The 16,539-nt window shown below is 39.2% G+C and overlaps 2 protein-coding genes across 2 annotated transcripts; both read right to left on the reverse strand.

The window, feature by feature from the left end:
- Positions 1-7,474: 7,474 nt before the first annotated feature.
- LOC117539912 (olfactory receptor 4E2-like) lies at positions 7,475-8,419 on the reverse strand. The gene has a single exon (XM_034206267.1). The coding sequence runs from the start codon at positions 8,417-8,419 to the stop codon at positions 7,475-7,477; it is 945 nt and encodes a 314-aa protein (XP_034062158.1).
- Positions 8,420-12,985: 4,566 nt separating this feature from the next.
- Positions 12,986-16,170, reverse strand: LOC117539913. Its single transcript, XM_034206268.1, has 4 exons — positions 16,017-16,170; positions 15,292-15,384; positions 14,891-14,940; positions 12,986-14,151 (listed from the first exon to the last, which is right to left on the reverse strand). Exons 1-4 carry the CDS (start codon positions 16,168-16,170, stop codon positions 13,852-13,854), a joined length of 597 nt encoding a protein of 198 aa, XP_034062159.1. The 3' UTR covers positions 12,986-13,851.
- Positions 16,171-16,539: the final 369 nt, after the last annotated feature.

Consider the following 16,539-nt stretch of genomic DNA (forward strand, 5'->3'; position numbering starts at 1 on the left):
TCGGGGCTTTGACCAGATGTCAGACTCAAACGCAGTAAAAGTGAGGTAGGAATAGATAACAAAAGTTAAGCTTTTATTTCAAAAAGCTGATGAAAGAAACTGTTTAACAACGGAACAATCGGAACAGGCAATACGACGAAAACTAAAAAATGGAATATCTCAACATCAGCTGCAGATTTACATGAAATACGTCAAAGCCTTGAATGATAGGTTATTTGAAACTGATTTGTTCAATTAAATACTCATAACGATAATCAGAAAGTCTCTGATATCAGGAGTCAGACAGAAGTCATATTTTACCTGTAATGATCGAGAGGAACAGCAGAAAGCTCCTCATTGTGATGATCTTGAATGCTTTTCTGTACTGTAACCTTTTTTATCTGTGCGTTGATATTGATCACAGCTGAGTTTCCTGAGATGAAATGTTAGGTTACCTCAAAAGTACCCGCCCCCCTTCCTATCTTCTTCCTTCATCTTTCTTCTCTTGTCCGTGTGTTTTTGTACTTTACAGCGTTATTACTATCAACCCCATAGCTTGTGCTCAAACAGGTTCTTTTTCCTAACTGTTAATTAATGTATCACTAGCCCTGGACTTCACGATCGAAATGAACTTGGTTCAAAATTGCACTTTTTCAAAGCAATTTAAGCAACATCCGAGCATTACTGTTTATCACAATGCAAATGTAAAGTTAAACAATGTCACTAAGTAGTTCCCTGTGTTATTTTAATATTGGTTATGGTTGTTTAGGGAAGTGTTCTAGATAATGAGGTTTGAGCCCTATAGAGTTAGAAAGATTTGTGACAACTAGATGAGAGTGTAGAAGATGTTCTTCCCTTTATTGTTTTGAAGAAGAATGAATGTGATATCAGGAATGTTTATTTAAAAAAACATATTTTACGAAAAAACATACAAAAATAAAAACTTAGATGATGTCAAACCTGAGTTTCTAGTGAGTAAAAAAAGGTAACTTTACTAATGTAGCTCTTTGAAAAGCACCTATAAAGTCTCAAAGGAGCCAATCTAGAGCTGTCAGAAACTTCTGCTATTTTATACATTTTGTATTCTATTAATTTATTTTTGTTTTTCTCAGTAAAGCACTTTGTAACTATTGTTTGGTGCCATATACACATCTGCAATATCAACTGTAGGATAATTAAGACGAGTCGATTCAAAGGTAAACCTTTTTTATTATCAATATAAACACAAGTTGCCTGTGTGTTTCTATGGAGCGAGGCACTGTGATCAAAGTAAAGAATATTTAAACCTCTACAATGTTTACTGCTGACCTTTCGATGCACAACCAATCAGATGACAGCTATATTAAGTGGGGAAGTAGCTATAGAAACACAACTTAACTAGCTGTTTTCACCAAGAGGCTCTGCGTTCAACTTCGTGTTCAGCAAGCAGCAAATCGAGCATCATTTGAATGCAGTTTAAGGCTTTTTTATTTTAATAACGTTTGGTTGACTATAAGTGGCAGTTTGTACTTTCACAAGTTAGTTCTCTTTTGTTCAATTTGAGATGCAACACTTTCAGTCGCCCCTACTGTAACAATTAAATCTGCTCTACTGACACAATATCAATACGTCCGACATGAAATATAAGTTGCCTAATGCCCAAAAAAAAGTATTTCAAATAATTTTCCAGTCCTTTTTTCACGATTTCCAACAATAAACAAAGTGGATGATTGAGTGAATGTAAGTCTCAAAGGAGCAAATCTAGAGCTGTCAGAAACTTCTGCTTTCTTTGCATTTTTCTGAAATATTGTTACATTTTTCTCTGTTGATGTTTTAATTTGGTGTTCTATTAATTCATTTTTGCTTCTCTGAGTAAAGCACTATTGTTCGGTGCCATATAAACATCTGCAATATTAATTAAAGGATCATTAAGCCCACTCGATTCAAAGGTATACCTTTTTTATTATCAATATAAAAGCAAGTTGCCGCTGTGTTTCTATGGAGAGAGTTCAAAGTTGTTACTGATCAAAGTTAAATTGATTTATTATACTAAGTGGGGAAGTAGCTATAGAACCAAAACTTAACTAGCTGTTTTCACCAAGAGGCTCTGCATCGGACCTCGTGTTCAGCAAGGAGCAAATAGTGTATCATGTGAATGCAGCTTAAGGCTTTTGTAGTTGGATAACGTTTGGTTGAACAAAAGTGGCAGCTTGTACTTTCACAAGTTAGTTCTCTTATGTGCATTTGAGATGTAACACTTTCAGTCTCCCCTACTGTAACAATTAAACCTGCTGTTCTGACACAATATCAATACGTCTGACATGAAATATAAGTTGTCAAATGATGTATCTGCTTGCAAAAGTGAGTAAAAAATTGTCTTTCAAATAATTTTCCAGTCCTTTCTTCACGATTTCCAACAATAAACAAAGTGGATGATTGAGTGAATATCAGGATTCAGGTCCCAACATCCTAATATCTGTGTGTAATTCCTGAAGTCTGATCTGATCTGGATTTTTTTTTTAATATATTCTTTCTCTCACTGTTAAAATAAACCATTACAATTAACATGTTCCAAACCGGTAGTAATGCTTACGTTTGTAGATCATGATCAAATTGGTCACAAACAGCAGTAGCAGCAGCAGCAGCAGTAGCAGCAGCAGCAGCAGCAGCAGCAGCAGCAGCGCGGCTTCACAGATGATCGCGTGGATGACGATATCAGGTCCATCTGCAAACACACAACAAAGAAAATATCAAACAGGAATTTCACCGAAAAAGACATTTAAAAACGTTTTCCCACAGCAGAAGGCTTAAGATGTCAAAAAGGCTCTCTTTCCACGACTCTTAGCAAATGCAGTAGTCGTTGAAGAAACAGGAAATGTTGGTGTAGGTTTTACTTAAACCAAAAAAAAGTGCATTGAAGTTACACATGAAAGCTTTCAAATGAATGAACAAACACAAAAAAAATATCACGCAGGAATTTCACAGAAAATAGCATTATGCTATCAAAAAAACTTTCTTACCACGACTCTCAGACAATTAAATCTGATATTATCAAATGAAAAGTTCACTCAGAATAAGAATTGTTAAGAGGTCAATTTGGATATGTCTTTTGCTGGGTAAACAAAATGCAAAGAAATGTGTCAGAAAATATCTATATAGAATGAATTTCTGCAGCTTTATTTTCATGCTGAATAATGAATAATCAATTATTATTCGCCAGGGCTGTCCGATTTTCGATTTTGATCATGGTCAGTTTCATGGTCAGTTTCTGGCATCCCTAATTGTTGTGGATAATCTGGTGTTTTTGAGTTGATGATTAGGGCAGATATCACTGTAAAATCAATCGACAATGTTACAACCCGGCTCTTGGGCTGCAACAAAAAGTTGGGAGGCGAGACGAGGGGTCTGAAAGTATAACAATCCTTTATTTAGTGGACACCAAAAAGACAACCGCGACGCGAGGCTCACACGGGGAGTGTGCGAGAGGAATGAGAGGCCTCCTGAAACACGATGGGCTGTCTTATAGCAGCTGCCCAGGTGCAGCTCGTCAGTCCACAATCACCCGACAGCACTGGAACCTGCAAACAAGGGGAGCGAGAGACCACAGAACGCCTACAACAGTAAGGAGAATACTTACTTCCGAATGTAAAATCCTCCGTTATCCAATGGGAATGGACGCTCACATTGCCTTTAACTGCCGCTGACATGGTATTGACGGTATTTGACGCGGTGCTTCCCTGAGCATCAAATACCCCCGGCCGATGGATGCAATCAGTTGAAAGCTCTTTGCGTCCGTTTATGAAGCTGAAGGAGACTCGGCGCGTCACAACTGCACGCCAAAGGACCCTGACCAAGCATCGCTATTGGACTATCAGGGAGTGGGACTGTGTTGGATCACGCACACCTGTGCGTGCCAGTACTACTGGTGTGTCTTACATAATTATCCACGTCATCTGTCAGGTGGGGACATTCCCCCATACATATGGAATATGTAGCTGCGTGGAGAGATAGTCTGTTCACTCGGAGAACAACGGTTACAATGTAACCTACAGTTATCTGCCAGCCAGAGGTGAGCTGTTGAAAAGTGCATTGTATCTAGAGCAGAGTCCTGCACGGGTCTGATTTTCAAGACCCGCTCCCGCGACGTGCAATACCGAACCCGCCCCGCTACCCGCACATATTGCCAATTAGTTCCGCAACCCGACCCAACCCGTCGGCACAAGATCCGCAACCCGACCCGAACCCGCATAGCCTATATATGAGAAGTGAAAACGTGCAATTATTAACTCACGCAGTTGCATATTTGTCTCAAAAAGCGTGGGATGTTGGTTATTTTCTCCATCTAGGAATCAAAAGCCTCCAGACGTTGGATTTCGCTCTTGAGGAAGTGTTATTGTAAATGCTGTATTCTCCGCTAGAGAGCTTCAGCTCAGCCATCTCGAATGTGGTGCGCACAGCAGCAGATCGATGCGCTGCAGAGGTTATGATTATGCGGGGGAGAGGTCTGAGGATTTAAACATTAAACGAAATTATTATTATTTTAATATATTTATTATGCAATACCCACGACCCGACCCGCATCATCTTTGTTTTACCCAGACCCGAACCCGGAAAAAAGCGTTTGAAAAAATACCACCCGCGAATCACCTTTTTTGCGGGTCACCCGCGGGTACCCGACCCGATGCAGGACTCTGATCTAGAGTAGGCCAGCTGTTAGTGACAATCCCTGAAAGTTTCCATATGTAATTTCGTGGAAGGTATATATTTTTTTAAATAAACATTTTGACCCAAGACCACAAGAAAAACTGTCAAGTTTAGTCCTAAAAGTGAATGTCAGCTCTCAGATTTCAGGCCCGCTTTTTGTGATATTATATTTGGTTATTTAGTGTTTATTCTACTTCTATCATAGATACATCAAAATTATTAATGCAAAACACTTTCTTTTCAAAACAGCACATTCACACTAAACCTGCATGGAAAGTGACCAATCTTACTAACATTTAACAAAATATGTTCTTGCAAAAATAGTTCACCTAGACAAACGTTTTGGACAAAAAACTGCCGATCTTTGTAATGTACTGTACATAACATTAAAGTTAAGGCAGGGAGGGGGCCAAACATAGAAAGCTTGATAGTTTTTTAATTCCCATAATCCTCAGCTGTACTGATAATTATCTAATGTTAGCATGCTTAAAGGTTTAACATGTTCCAAATTGCAAACAGTAGCATTTAATTTAAGTAAAGGTGAAAAAGCAGGGACTCACATGGCTGTAGACTGTTGTTTATTGAATATATTACATCATCATTACATTTTCATTATAGTAACAAAGGGTGAATGCTTCACAACTAAATATTAAAAGACAATAACAGTAAGTGGTGTAACATCGCAATGCCTAACATACAGTACACCTGAATTCCTGTCAAATCTACTTTTTATGAGGACATGTTAAAAAAAAAACAACATTTTAATATTGACCTTAACCAGTTGAGCCCTGAGCCTGTTTTTCAGGTTTCAGGCTCGAAAATGCCACTAACACAACAAATGATATATCTTTACTTCTAAAAGGGGTAAATTAATAATTATTTTTCTCAAAGCAAGGTTACATCTGTGAGTTGGATGTAGAAGTGTCAGAATCAATATAGATGTTTTTATTTTAAAGTAAATTCAGATGGAACATAGTAAAAACATGTAAATTCTAATGTCCACCTAAATAAAACCTTTACTTATAGTGAAAACCACCCTTGCATGATGGGTTAGTAGACTAAAAGCTTTAGGAATCCAAACTATAACATATAATAAGTACCCCGTATCAAGATTGATGCAAAACAAGTGAAATTTGACCTTTTTAGAGAGATTTAGAAAAATAAAGTCCAAGCGGACTCACCTCTGGGTAATTTGGGAACCATCGGTTCCATTTGAACTTTTTCACTGTAAAAATCATTTTATTACTTTGAATTATCACTATAGGGATTCATTCCATCCAAATACAACTGTTGTGAAAAAATAAATAAATAAAATAAAACAGGCCTACTCTGTTATCCTCTGAATTAGCCCCGAGCGAAAAATGCTAACCTATTACTGCACCGAAAATCACTCCTCGCTCCCTTATTACTTATCCTAGCTGCACATCCAACACATTGTTTATGATCGCAAGGAGACACAGAATCTAACGGTGCCCACCTCAACACTGAAAGATACAAACTTGCGACGTTATCAACAAAAACGTACATCAAAACAAGTGGCGCTAACATGCGCTAGGCTAACAATGACTTACTTTCCTCGTTGTCCGGTCTAAACTGGTCTTCAATGGCATTAAAACGATAAAAACGATGATGTAGTTAATCCATAGATTAATATCCAATGGGGCTGTGTCCCCTTTGAAATGTTCTGATAATCTATAAGCAATAAAACTGCAATTCCGTTATCTGCTGTCCGCTCTGTGCTCCGTGCGCTCTGGGTCCTGCTGCATTTCCTTCTTCGTTACGTTGTAAACAATAAATGAAGTCGGCTGCGTAATGTTGTTACGCTGGCTGGCATTCTTTATACTTTACGCAGGACCATATCTCTGGAACCCATTGGTCGATTCGTGTGATTTACACCTTTTTCTTAACCATCAGAACCAATAGAATCGATGGGCAGTTCCCAAATCTACGTAAACATTACCATAGCGGACGTAATAGAGAAGCAAATGAAGCATATCTGAAAGTGCAAGCCTGGACGGCAATACTTTATACCGAGTATATTGCCATAAATATGATGATTGATTATCAGTAAAAAATTATACGTGACACAAAGACATTGGATTAACCTTGAGATGCGTTTTTATTCCGTTGAACACAACTTTTGATCACAAATCAAAAAAGGTAAGACGTAATTATTGTAATATTTTTGGAACCGGATGTTGTTTACTTTCTCTTTTCTGGCTGATAGCTCCAGGAATTTGAGGTCTTACAGTGATGACATTACATGTGTGGAATCTGTGGAGTCTCAGCTTTAAATCATATATCTTGTTTGTGCAGTTAAGATAGTAATAAGGGCATTTCTACCGTGTGTTGTGTGTAAAAAAGCGTTAGCATTAGTTAGCATTTTTTCGCTCAATGCTAATTCAAAGGCTTGGTATTACTCTTGTGTTTTTTTTAGCTAACAATTGTTCTTATTATCAGTTAGCGGAGTTTCTTACCTTTAAAAGAGTACGAAACATTAATAGTTTCATAAATGTTAAGAAGCCCTGAGACATGTGAGAAAAAAAAAACTGTGGGAGGGGTCCACTGGGAGGACCTTCGGGCTTAACTGGTTAAATATGCATTAAGAGGCAGAACATAATATGTGTTCTAACTTTAAATCTATTACATTTAACAGAATAGTAATATTTTAACATTTAAGGGAAATTCAATCCAAATCTGAGTTAAATCAAGCATATACAATATTGTTGTTGTGCTTTATGTTGATCTCTATCTAATCATGTATCCCTTTAAATAATAGGAAACACAATCTAACATTGTCAACATATTCCTTTTATATTTCAGCAGCAGGGCCCTTCTTCAGAAATCTTAACACGACTCCTTTGATTTGAGGCAGACCCAGGCCATACACTATGGGGTTATTCAGGGGGGGAATGATCAGATACGCTAAAGACAAAATAACTGTGATGCTTGGATTCAGTTGATCAGCCTCAAATCGAGTCAAACACACATCGCAGAAGAGAGAGATGGAGTAGGTCATAAAGGAGATGATGTGAGGCAGGCAGGTTTGTAACGCCTTTCCTCTGAATTCAGACGATCTCCTCCTGCAGACCAGCAGAATCTGTAGATATGTGTACAGGACGAAGAACATGGGGGTGAAGATGGTCGTCACCGTGACAAACTGACCAGCTATGTTGTTCAGAGTGGTGTCCACACAGGAGAGCTGCACCACAGGCCAGTTAGAGCAGAACATCCTGTTCAGTTTATTTCCACACAGCGGTAATCTAACAGTAAGATAGAGGCAGGAGCCAATAATAAACACTGGGTAGAAAACAGCAACGAGCACAAGAACCTGCACACATTTCAAGGTCATTTTACTGTGGTAGTGTAAGGGCTGACAGATGGCAATGAATCTGTCGTAGGCCATGATGGTGAGGATGGTCAGCTCACAGCAAGCATAGGTGTAAATAACATAGATCTGAATAAAGCATAATGGACGTGAGACCAAATGAGAGTGAGATACGATGTCCTGCAGGAACCTGGGGAAGAATCCAGCTGAGCCATACAGAGAGTTTACACACAGACAGCTGATGAAAATATACATGGGCTGATGCAGAGACTTCTCCAGGAACACTGCCAGAATAATGACCATGTTGGCAGAGACTATAGTCACATAGATGAACAGACACAAGATGAAGAACAGGCATCTGAGGGGCCCAAAGTCTGCAAACAGAGTCAACTGAAAGAAGGGAGGGTTCAGGCTGCTGTTGCTCTTCATGTCTGCTCCAAAGAGAGGAACAATACAGGAACTGTTAATGAGATGTTGTTAGCTAGATTTCAGATATTAATACAAAATCAGCCTGCATGCAATCTCCAACAGTTGTATGTGACCATGTTAAATATAACATCTGGGAAAATCTCACCTCCACATACAGTAGTTCAGACTTATTCAGGCTCTCTATATAAGCGAAGAAAGGGGGAATATAAATGCACAATAACGGAAATGTTCAAAGGAAAATGTTGTAATTCAACACCGACAATAATACAAAAACACAATAAGCCTGCGTGCATGTGAATTGCGACCTTCCTAACACTTGTACTTGACAATATTGAATTTAACTTCAGGTAGCTGGAGAAGGGAAGCACACAAATGTAGGGCAGGAAAAAAGTTTCATAAACTACATGAACCACCAAGATGGTAATTCGCATTGATTTAAACATTATTTCACACTCGTACACATTGCTTCCTTCATGTTTGCAAGTCGGCCTAAACAGAGATCACATTCATAGAAAGAACAAGAGTTATAGAAAGGAGATGCAAGACTTAAGGAAAGGTCACAAGCAGACAATAATCAATATAATCTAATTTGAAGTAAGTCAAATATAAGTGAGAATATATTATTTCCTTATGTTAAATACATATAACTGCACAAATACTTGCATGCAGAAGCAGTATACACATTTATACAGTATGATTATCTGCCTGTGTCAAGGTACTAACAATAAAACAACATACTGTATGTTACTCAATATTCATATATTAATACAAAATCAGCCTGCTTGCATGCATGTGAATTGTAAAATCTCCAAGGTTTGCACGTGACAATATTGTGCTGGGAATATCCCACCTCCACATACACTACATGCAGCAAAGATCTGGCCTGTCTCAGTTATTCAAACAGGAGTTCACAGACTTACTCAGGCTTTCTGTATCTGGATAAAAGGACGGAATATAACTGCAACATGTCCTAACACATACAATACTAAAAACCACAATAACCTGCATGCATGTGAACGGCAAACGTTCACAGTTGGACCTGACAATAGTAAATATACATTCCAAGTAACTGAAGAAGTGATGTACACAAAATAAGACCTTCTCATAAACTACATGCACCACAATCCTGGCATCTCTCAGTTATTTAAACAGTATTTCACTCAGATTTCAAATGTTTGTGTTTGCACCTAAAGCAAAAAGAGAGGTGCATTCAAAGATCAACCGGTAAAGGAAGGAGAGGAAGACCTGAAAAAGGCTAAACTTGCCCTAGCCAGCATATAGCATCATCACATTGAAGGATAATGAAAGTGAGAATAATCCTTAGCATATACACCATGTTAATCAATACTTGTAAAATCTTGCATAAGAATAACATATTCAATGAATTCAACACTCTCAGTACATCAGTAAATATAAATACACTCATACAGAATAATTATTGACTTACTGATTCCATGCGTGAAAGTGTAGGAACATTTACATATGTTATACTTGTGTTCAGGTGAGCACGATAACCTTGAAAGCATTCAGTAGTCAGTAGTGTGTTTTACAATAGTTAGACAACTGAAACAACCATCAACAATTACGTTTTAAGATTCAACGTGCAGTACTAACAATAAAACAACGTATGTGACTCAGCTTGTTAGTGAGAGCTTTGACATGATGAGAGGAAGCCCCCCTCCCCTGTAATGATCCACTCTGAAGAAGCTGGACACTTGTTTGTCTGCTGCTAGGATGCAAACGTTGCATCATGTTGCTGAGAGGCAAACACCTGTGTGTGTGTGTGTGTGTGTGTGTGTGTGTGTGTGTGTGTGTGTGTGTGTGTGTGTGTGTGTGTGTGTGTGTGTGTGTGTGTGTGTGTGTGTGTGTGTGTGTGTGTGTGTGTGTTGGCCTCTCAGTGATATGATGCAATGTATTCAGATCACAGCCGTGTCCACAGAAGCTGATGTAATGAGGGTCTTTAGAGCCCCTCCCCCCTCTCCGGACTACACCCAGTGTACATAGAGCTAATTATGACCCAGTGGTCACAGTGAGTCGCGGGGGGGGGGGGGGGGGCTCTGTTTTCACAAACACAACACACACTCACCTGAGCTGCTGAGTAGCTGAGGTGATTATCTCAGTAATTGGTCCGAGGCGGTCAACAAAAAAGGTTTCTCCTTAGTCCCCTGAGGAGAGAAACTTTGGCCTGTTAGCAAACACATTCACAACAACTTGATAAGATCATTTAATATAAGAAATGGTTATATAATATACAGAGTAATACAAAAATAATGTGATGTAACACGTTATAATAATTAACATAAATAATAATAAAGTGGGATTTAATGATGTTTTCTGTAATCCACTCAAACATCCAAAATCCATATTAAGGATTACGTTTTACTGTCTTTGTCTGTCACACACACACACACACACACACACACACACACACACACACACACACACACACTACATCACTTTAGGTAAACAAACTCCTCAAAAGTTAGCATTACATAACTCTTCATGAACATATTTAAACATGACATGTCAGAAAACTTGTAATGTAAAAGATAACTGTGTTAATGTCCGTAATGAAGTGGGGGGTTTCATGGTGATATCTGTTAGTTTATTGTTTACCCTATTCTCCTGTAGTGTGTACACCATGTCTGAGTTTTACAATCCACCTCTCCTCCTCAGAAGTCTCCACTTCAGTGTCCCTTATTGTGCATCATTCCTCTGCATATTGTGAGGCTTCTTACACACACAGACTGCCTATCATTTAAAAGCTTAAAATATAATGCACCTGTCACATCCTCATGATGCTGATGGCAAACACTCTACTGATGCAATAGGGAACGTTCTGAATGCCTCATCAAATGGCCTTCATGAAGATCTAGTTTGCATCAGAATCAGAAGTCCTTTATTTGTCCCGCATCGTGGAAATGTTCATGAACAGCAGATCGTGCAGGTAAGGTCAAGAAAAAAATAAAAGGATGGCTAAGTATGCACACGTTATTAATAACACAATAAGTCAAAAACAATATTAAAAAAAACAATATAACAGCCTCCAGCCGACACCTGCTCCGCCGAATTTCCTGCCATCACCAGATCCTATCCTGTTGGGGGTCCCGCCGACACCTGCTCCTCCGGGTTTCCTGCCAACACCATATCCTGTCCTGTTGGGGGTCCCGCCGACACCTGCTCCGCCGGGTTTCCTGCCAACACCATATCCTGTCCTGTTGGGGGTCCCGCCGACACGTGCTCCGCCGGGTTTCCTGCCAACACCATGTCCTGTCCTGTTTGGTGTCCCATCGACATCAGCCCTTGCTCCGTCGTGGGTCCCACTGACACCAGCCCATGTTCCGTCCAGGCTCCCGTCTACGCCTGACCAGCCAGGGGTTCCACCAACTCCTGCCCGTCCTTGTGTCCGGCACCCTGAGTTCCCCAGCCGCGGTCTTCGCCCTCAAGCACGGCCCCCTGAGTGCCGCGGTCTTTGCCCTCGAGCCCGCCCCCCTGACTTTCCCGGCCGCGGGCCTCGCCCTCGGGCCCAGCCCCCTGACTCTTCCAGCCGCTGCCTTCGCCCTCATGCCCGATCCCCTGAGTTCGCCCGCTGTGGCCTTCGCCCCTTTATGAACTCTGCCTTGCCCCCGGGCCGTCCGCCCGAGATCACTTCCGGGTCCTCCGCTGTGCCCCTAGGCTGTCAGCACAAACCCGTCCTCCAGACCCCCTCCACCCACCCTTGTGGCCCTAGTTTTGTGTCCCTCCTCCGGTCCTCCTCCACCTACCCTGCTGGACGTTTTTTTGTTTTTTTTTACTTTTTGTGTTTTGGGACGTCTGGGATCCGTCCCTTGAGGGGGGGGGTAATGTCACGATCTGTCTGTGTTGTGTTTTGTCTTGTCTTTTTCTGTCTTTGGTTTCATGTTTTATTTTGAAAAGTGTTCACCCCCTGTCTTGCCTGTTGCTTTCTGTCTGTTTCCCCTCCTACCTGATTACCCGATTGTGTTCACCTGGTGCCCTGTGTTTTCTCCTCCCTCCTCACCTGTGTCTTGTTTGTGTAATTAGTCTTGTGTGTATTTAAGTTCTGGTTTTTCTGTCTGTCATTGTTAGTCTATGACTGTGTTCACGGGGTAGTGTTCTGTTTGTTCCTATTTAAAACCTTGAAATAAAGGTATTTTCTGTTTATTCTGCATTTGGGTTCTGCCTGCTTCACTCAACCCATGACACTTGGTTCAACATTGCACAAAGCGATTTAAGCAACATCCAAGCATTACTGTTTATCACAATGCAAATGTAAAGTTAAACAATGTCACTAAGTAGTTCCCTGTGTTATTTTAATATTGGTTATGGTTGTTTAGGGAAGTGTTCTAGATAATGAGGTTTGAGCCCTATAGAGTTAGAAAGGTTTGTGACAACTAGATGAGAGTGTAGAAGATGTTCTTCCCTTTATTGTTTTGAAGAAGAATGAATGTGATATCAGGAATGTTTATTTAAAAAAAAGCATCTTTTACAAAAAAACATTACAACAGAAAAACGTACATGATGTCAAGCCTGAGTTTCTAATGAGTAAAAAAGGTAACTTTACTAATGTAGCTCTTTGAAAAAGCACCTATAAAGTCTCTAAGGAGCCAATCTAGAGCTGTCAGAAACTTCTGCTATTTTATACATTTTGTATTCTATTAATTCATTTTTGATTCTCTCAGTAAAGCACTTTGTAACTATTGTTTGGTGCCATATACACATCTGCAATATCAACTGTAGGATAATTAAGACCAGTCGATTCAAAGGTAATCCTTTTTTATTATCAATATAAACACAAGTTGCCTGTGTGTTTCTATGGAGCGAGGCACTGTGATCAAAGTAAAGATTATTTAAACCTCTACAATGTTTACTGCTGACCTTTCGATGCACAACCAATCAGATGACAGCTATATTAAGTGGGGAAGTAGCTATAGAAACAAAACTTAACTAGCTGTTTTCACCAAGAGGCTCTGCGTTCAACTTCGTGTTCAGCAAGCAGCAAATCGAGCATCATTTGAATGCAGCTTAAGGCTTTTTTATTTTAATAACGTTTGGTTGACTATAAGTGGCAGTTTGTACTTTCACAAGTTAGTTCTCTTGTGCAATTTGAGATGTAACACTTTCAGTCGCCCCTACTGTAACAATTAAATCTGCTCTACTGACACAATATTAATATGTCTGACATGAAATATAAGTTGCCTAATGCCCAAAAAAAACCTATTTCAAATAATTTTCCAGTCCTTTTTTCACGATTTCCAACAATAAACAAAGTGGATGATTGAGTGAATGTCAGGATTCAGGTCCTAACACCCTAATATCTGTGTGTAATTCCTGAAGTCTGATCTGGATCTCACTGTAAATAACATCAAACATGAATTAGCTAAAATGATGGTCATACATTTAGTAGATATTATAATTCCCTCCCTGGTCTTTCCTCATTGCTGCTGTGTCTTGTTGACGGTAGAGTACAGATGGTCCGCTGGAGAGGGCTGGTTCACATTAGAGCAGGTTGGTATCTCTCCGTCCTTCACAGCAGAATAATCACATGCAGAGGAGCTGGGATTGGTCATCAGTACCTCAGCAGCTCCACCAGAGCCGTTTCTAAAGTAGATGGTAGAGTAACGCTGCGAGGCAGAGGGGTTTGTGGGAAAGTTGGCCGTGGAATAAAACGTGGTTGATGAATTTCCTGAGTCTGGCTTCTGGGGGCGCTCCTGTATCTCCTCGTAGATATAATCCTTCCAGTAAAGAATAGAGAACAGAATTCATTCAATTCAACTTTTCATCAACACTTTTAAAGCAACTTCAGATATGTAGATATCCTCGTGCATATCAAATAATAACACGGGAAATCATTTCATACCAAGTACTAAGACATGTTTTGCGAGGGGATGAAATACTTATTTCCCACAGTTAAATGCAAATCAATTTTTTTATTTTACATGATGTCAATTTCTGGATTTTATTTTTAATATTCTTTCTCTCACTGTTAAAATAAACCATTACAATTATAGAATGTTTATTTGTTTGTTAGTCGGCAAACTTACAAAATCTGCAAGGGATCAAATACTTATTTCCTCCACTGTACATACTCCAAATATATTATATAGTGAACATTTTTTTAGCTACTCAACAGTGTGTTTATAATAATTACAAATAATACTATAAGTGTCGATTTTTTATTTCGTATTTCAAACAAAGAAGAAACTTGAGTCTGGCATCATTGGGGTTTTCATAGTTTATCTTTTGCTGGATATTTACAGGAATATAAACATCAGTGTAGGAGCTTTAGCCTAATACTAAACGGACTATACAGTGTGGATAAGAAACTTGTTCTTCAATGAGGAATCGGCAGGTTGGTATCGGATTATTTTCTCATTTGCATTATAGAAGCAAAGGGACATAAAATGTAATTAATAAGGCTCCTACAACCAGCTTAAATGACCACAAAGCACAGATAATGATTAATGAACTCACCTGTGTGACGTGCTGTTCTGCTGCAGCATTTCTTTTGTTTTTGGAATATCCTAGCAGAAAGATGAAGCAGAGAACAAAGTAAACATGAACAGGCAAAAATAAATACACTAAGTTATTCCAACACGTTCATTACATTGAGACACAGTGGACTTTCTGTCTTCCTAATTTACAACAGGCATCTCTGCTGCACTATTTATTTAAGAAGTGATCATTTTGTATTTGAATATTTGAAGTAGGATTTTCTTCAGACTAAAAGTCAACTTCCAGACATAACAAAAACTAAAGTATTTTATCTACTTAGCCTTTAAGTAATCAGATGCTTACAGGATGGAGCTGTCGTGACTGGTTCTGAGTGTATCATGTGCATGATTAACATGTTCCAAACCGGTAGTAATGCTTACGTTTGTAGATCAGGATCAAATTGATCACAAGTAGCAGCAGCAGCAGCACGGCGGCTACACAGATGATCGCGTGGATGACGATATCAGAGCCATCTGCAAACACACAACAAAGAAAATATCAAATAGGAATTTCACCGAACATTTCACCGTTTTCCCACAGCAGAAGTCTTAAGATGTCAAAAAGGCTCTCTTTCCACGACTCTTAGCAAATGCAGTAGTCGTTGAAGAAACAGGAAATGTCGGTGTAGGTTTTACTGAAACCAAAAAACAAGTGCATTGAAGTTACACATGAAAGCTTTCAAATGAATGAACAAACACAACAAAATAAAAACATGCAGGAATGTCACAGAAAATAGCATTATGCTATCAAAAAATCTTTCTTACCACGACTCTCAGACAATTCAATCTTATATTATCAAATGAAAGGTTCACTCAGAATAAGAATTGTTAGAAGGTACATTTGGATATGTATTTAACTGGGTAGACAAAATGCAAAAAATGTGTCAGAAAATATCTATATAGAAGGAATTTCTGCAGCTTTCTTTTCATGCTTGCGATCAAGTCGTTAATTTCTGGGGATATTCACACCAGTATGTAAATTCCTCCCAATAGTTGCACACCTAGTTAAGTCAGTAGTAGCTGCAGACAGACTAACACACATACACAATTGACTGTATTTATACAGTCGTATTAATCTATTTACATAATAACATTTAGTTTCTCACCTTCCACCTCCAGTTGTATTTTCCTGTTTCCAGCTCGGTAACTTATTTCTTTATCAGTTGATTCCACTCCACACCAGTAGACTCCAGCGTGCTGTGGGGACACATTACTGATGGACACAGTGAAGCCACTCTTTGTTTCTGTGAGAGTGAACATCCCGTTTGACCTCAGAGCAGATTTTGTTGATAAAATATCATCACAGATTGGACCGTTCTCTTTGCAGAAAAACTTGAATCTGGAGTCTGGAGTGATCCCTTTCTTTCCACATGAGATGGTGGTTTTAGCTGTTCTGTACGCAGTTTGATTTAATGGTCCTTGGCAGCCTTCATCTGTAACTAAAAATAAGAAAAGTCAAACTTCTCTCTCCGTTGTGTGGGCATTATAGCAAACTGATTTCCATTTTGTCTAACTGGAAAGTTATGCAGATGACTGAGGGTGGAATCATATGTTTTAAGTTTGCATGCATGTTACCTTAGTTATTGGAAAATGTGTTTAGTCTTTAACACAGTAACAAAAGATAAAAGA

The sequence above is a fragment of the Gymnodraco acuticeps genome, unplaced genomic scaffold (genome assembly GCF_902827175.1).
Source record: "Gymnodraco acuticeps unplaced genomic scaffold, fGymAcu1.1, whole genome shotgun sequence".
NCBI classification, from domain to species: domain Eukaryota; kingdom Metazoa; phylum Chordata; class Actinopteri; order Perciformes; family Bathydraconidae; genus Gymnodraco; species Gymnodraco acuticeps.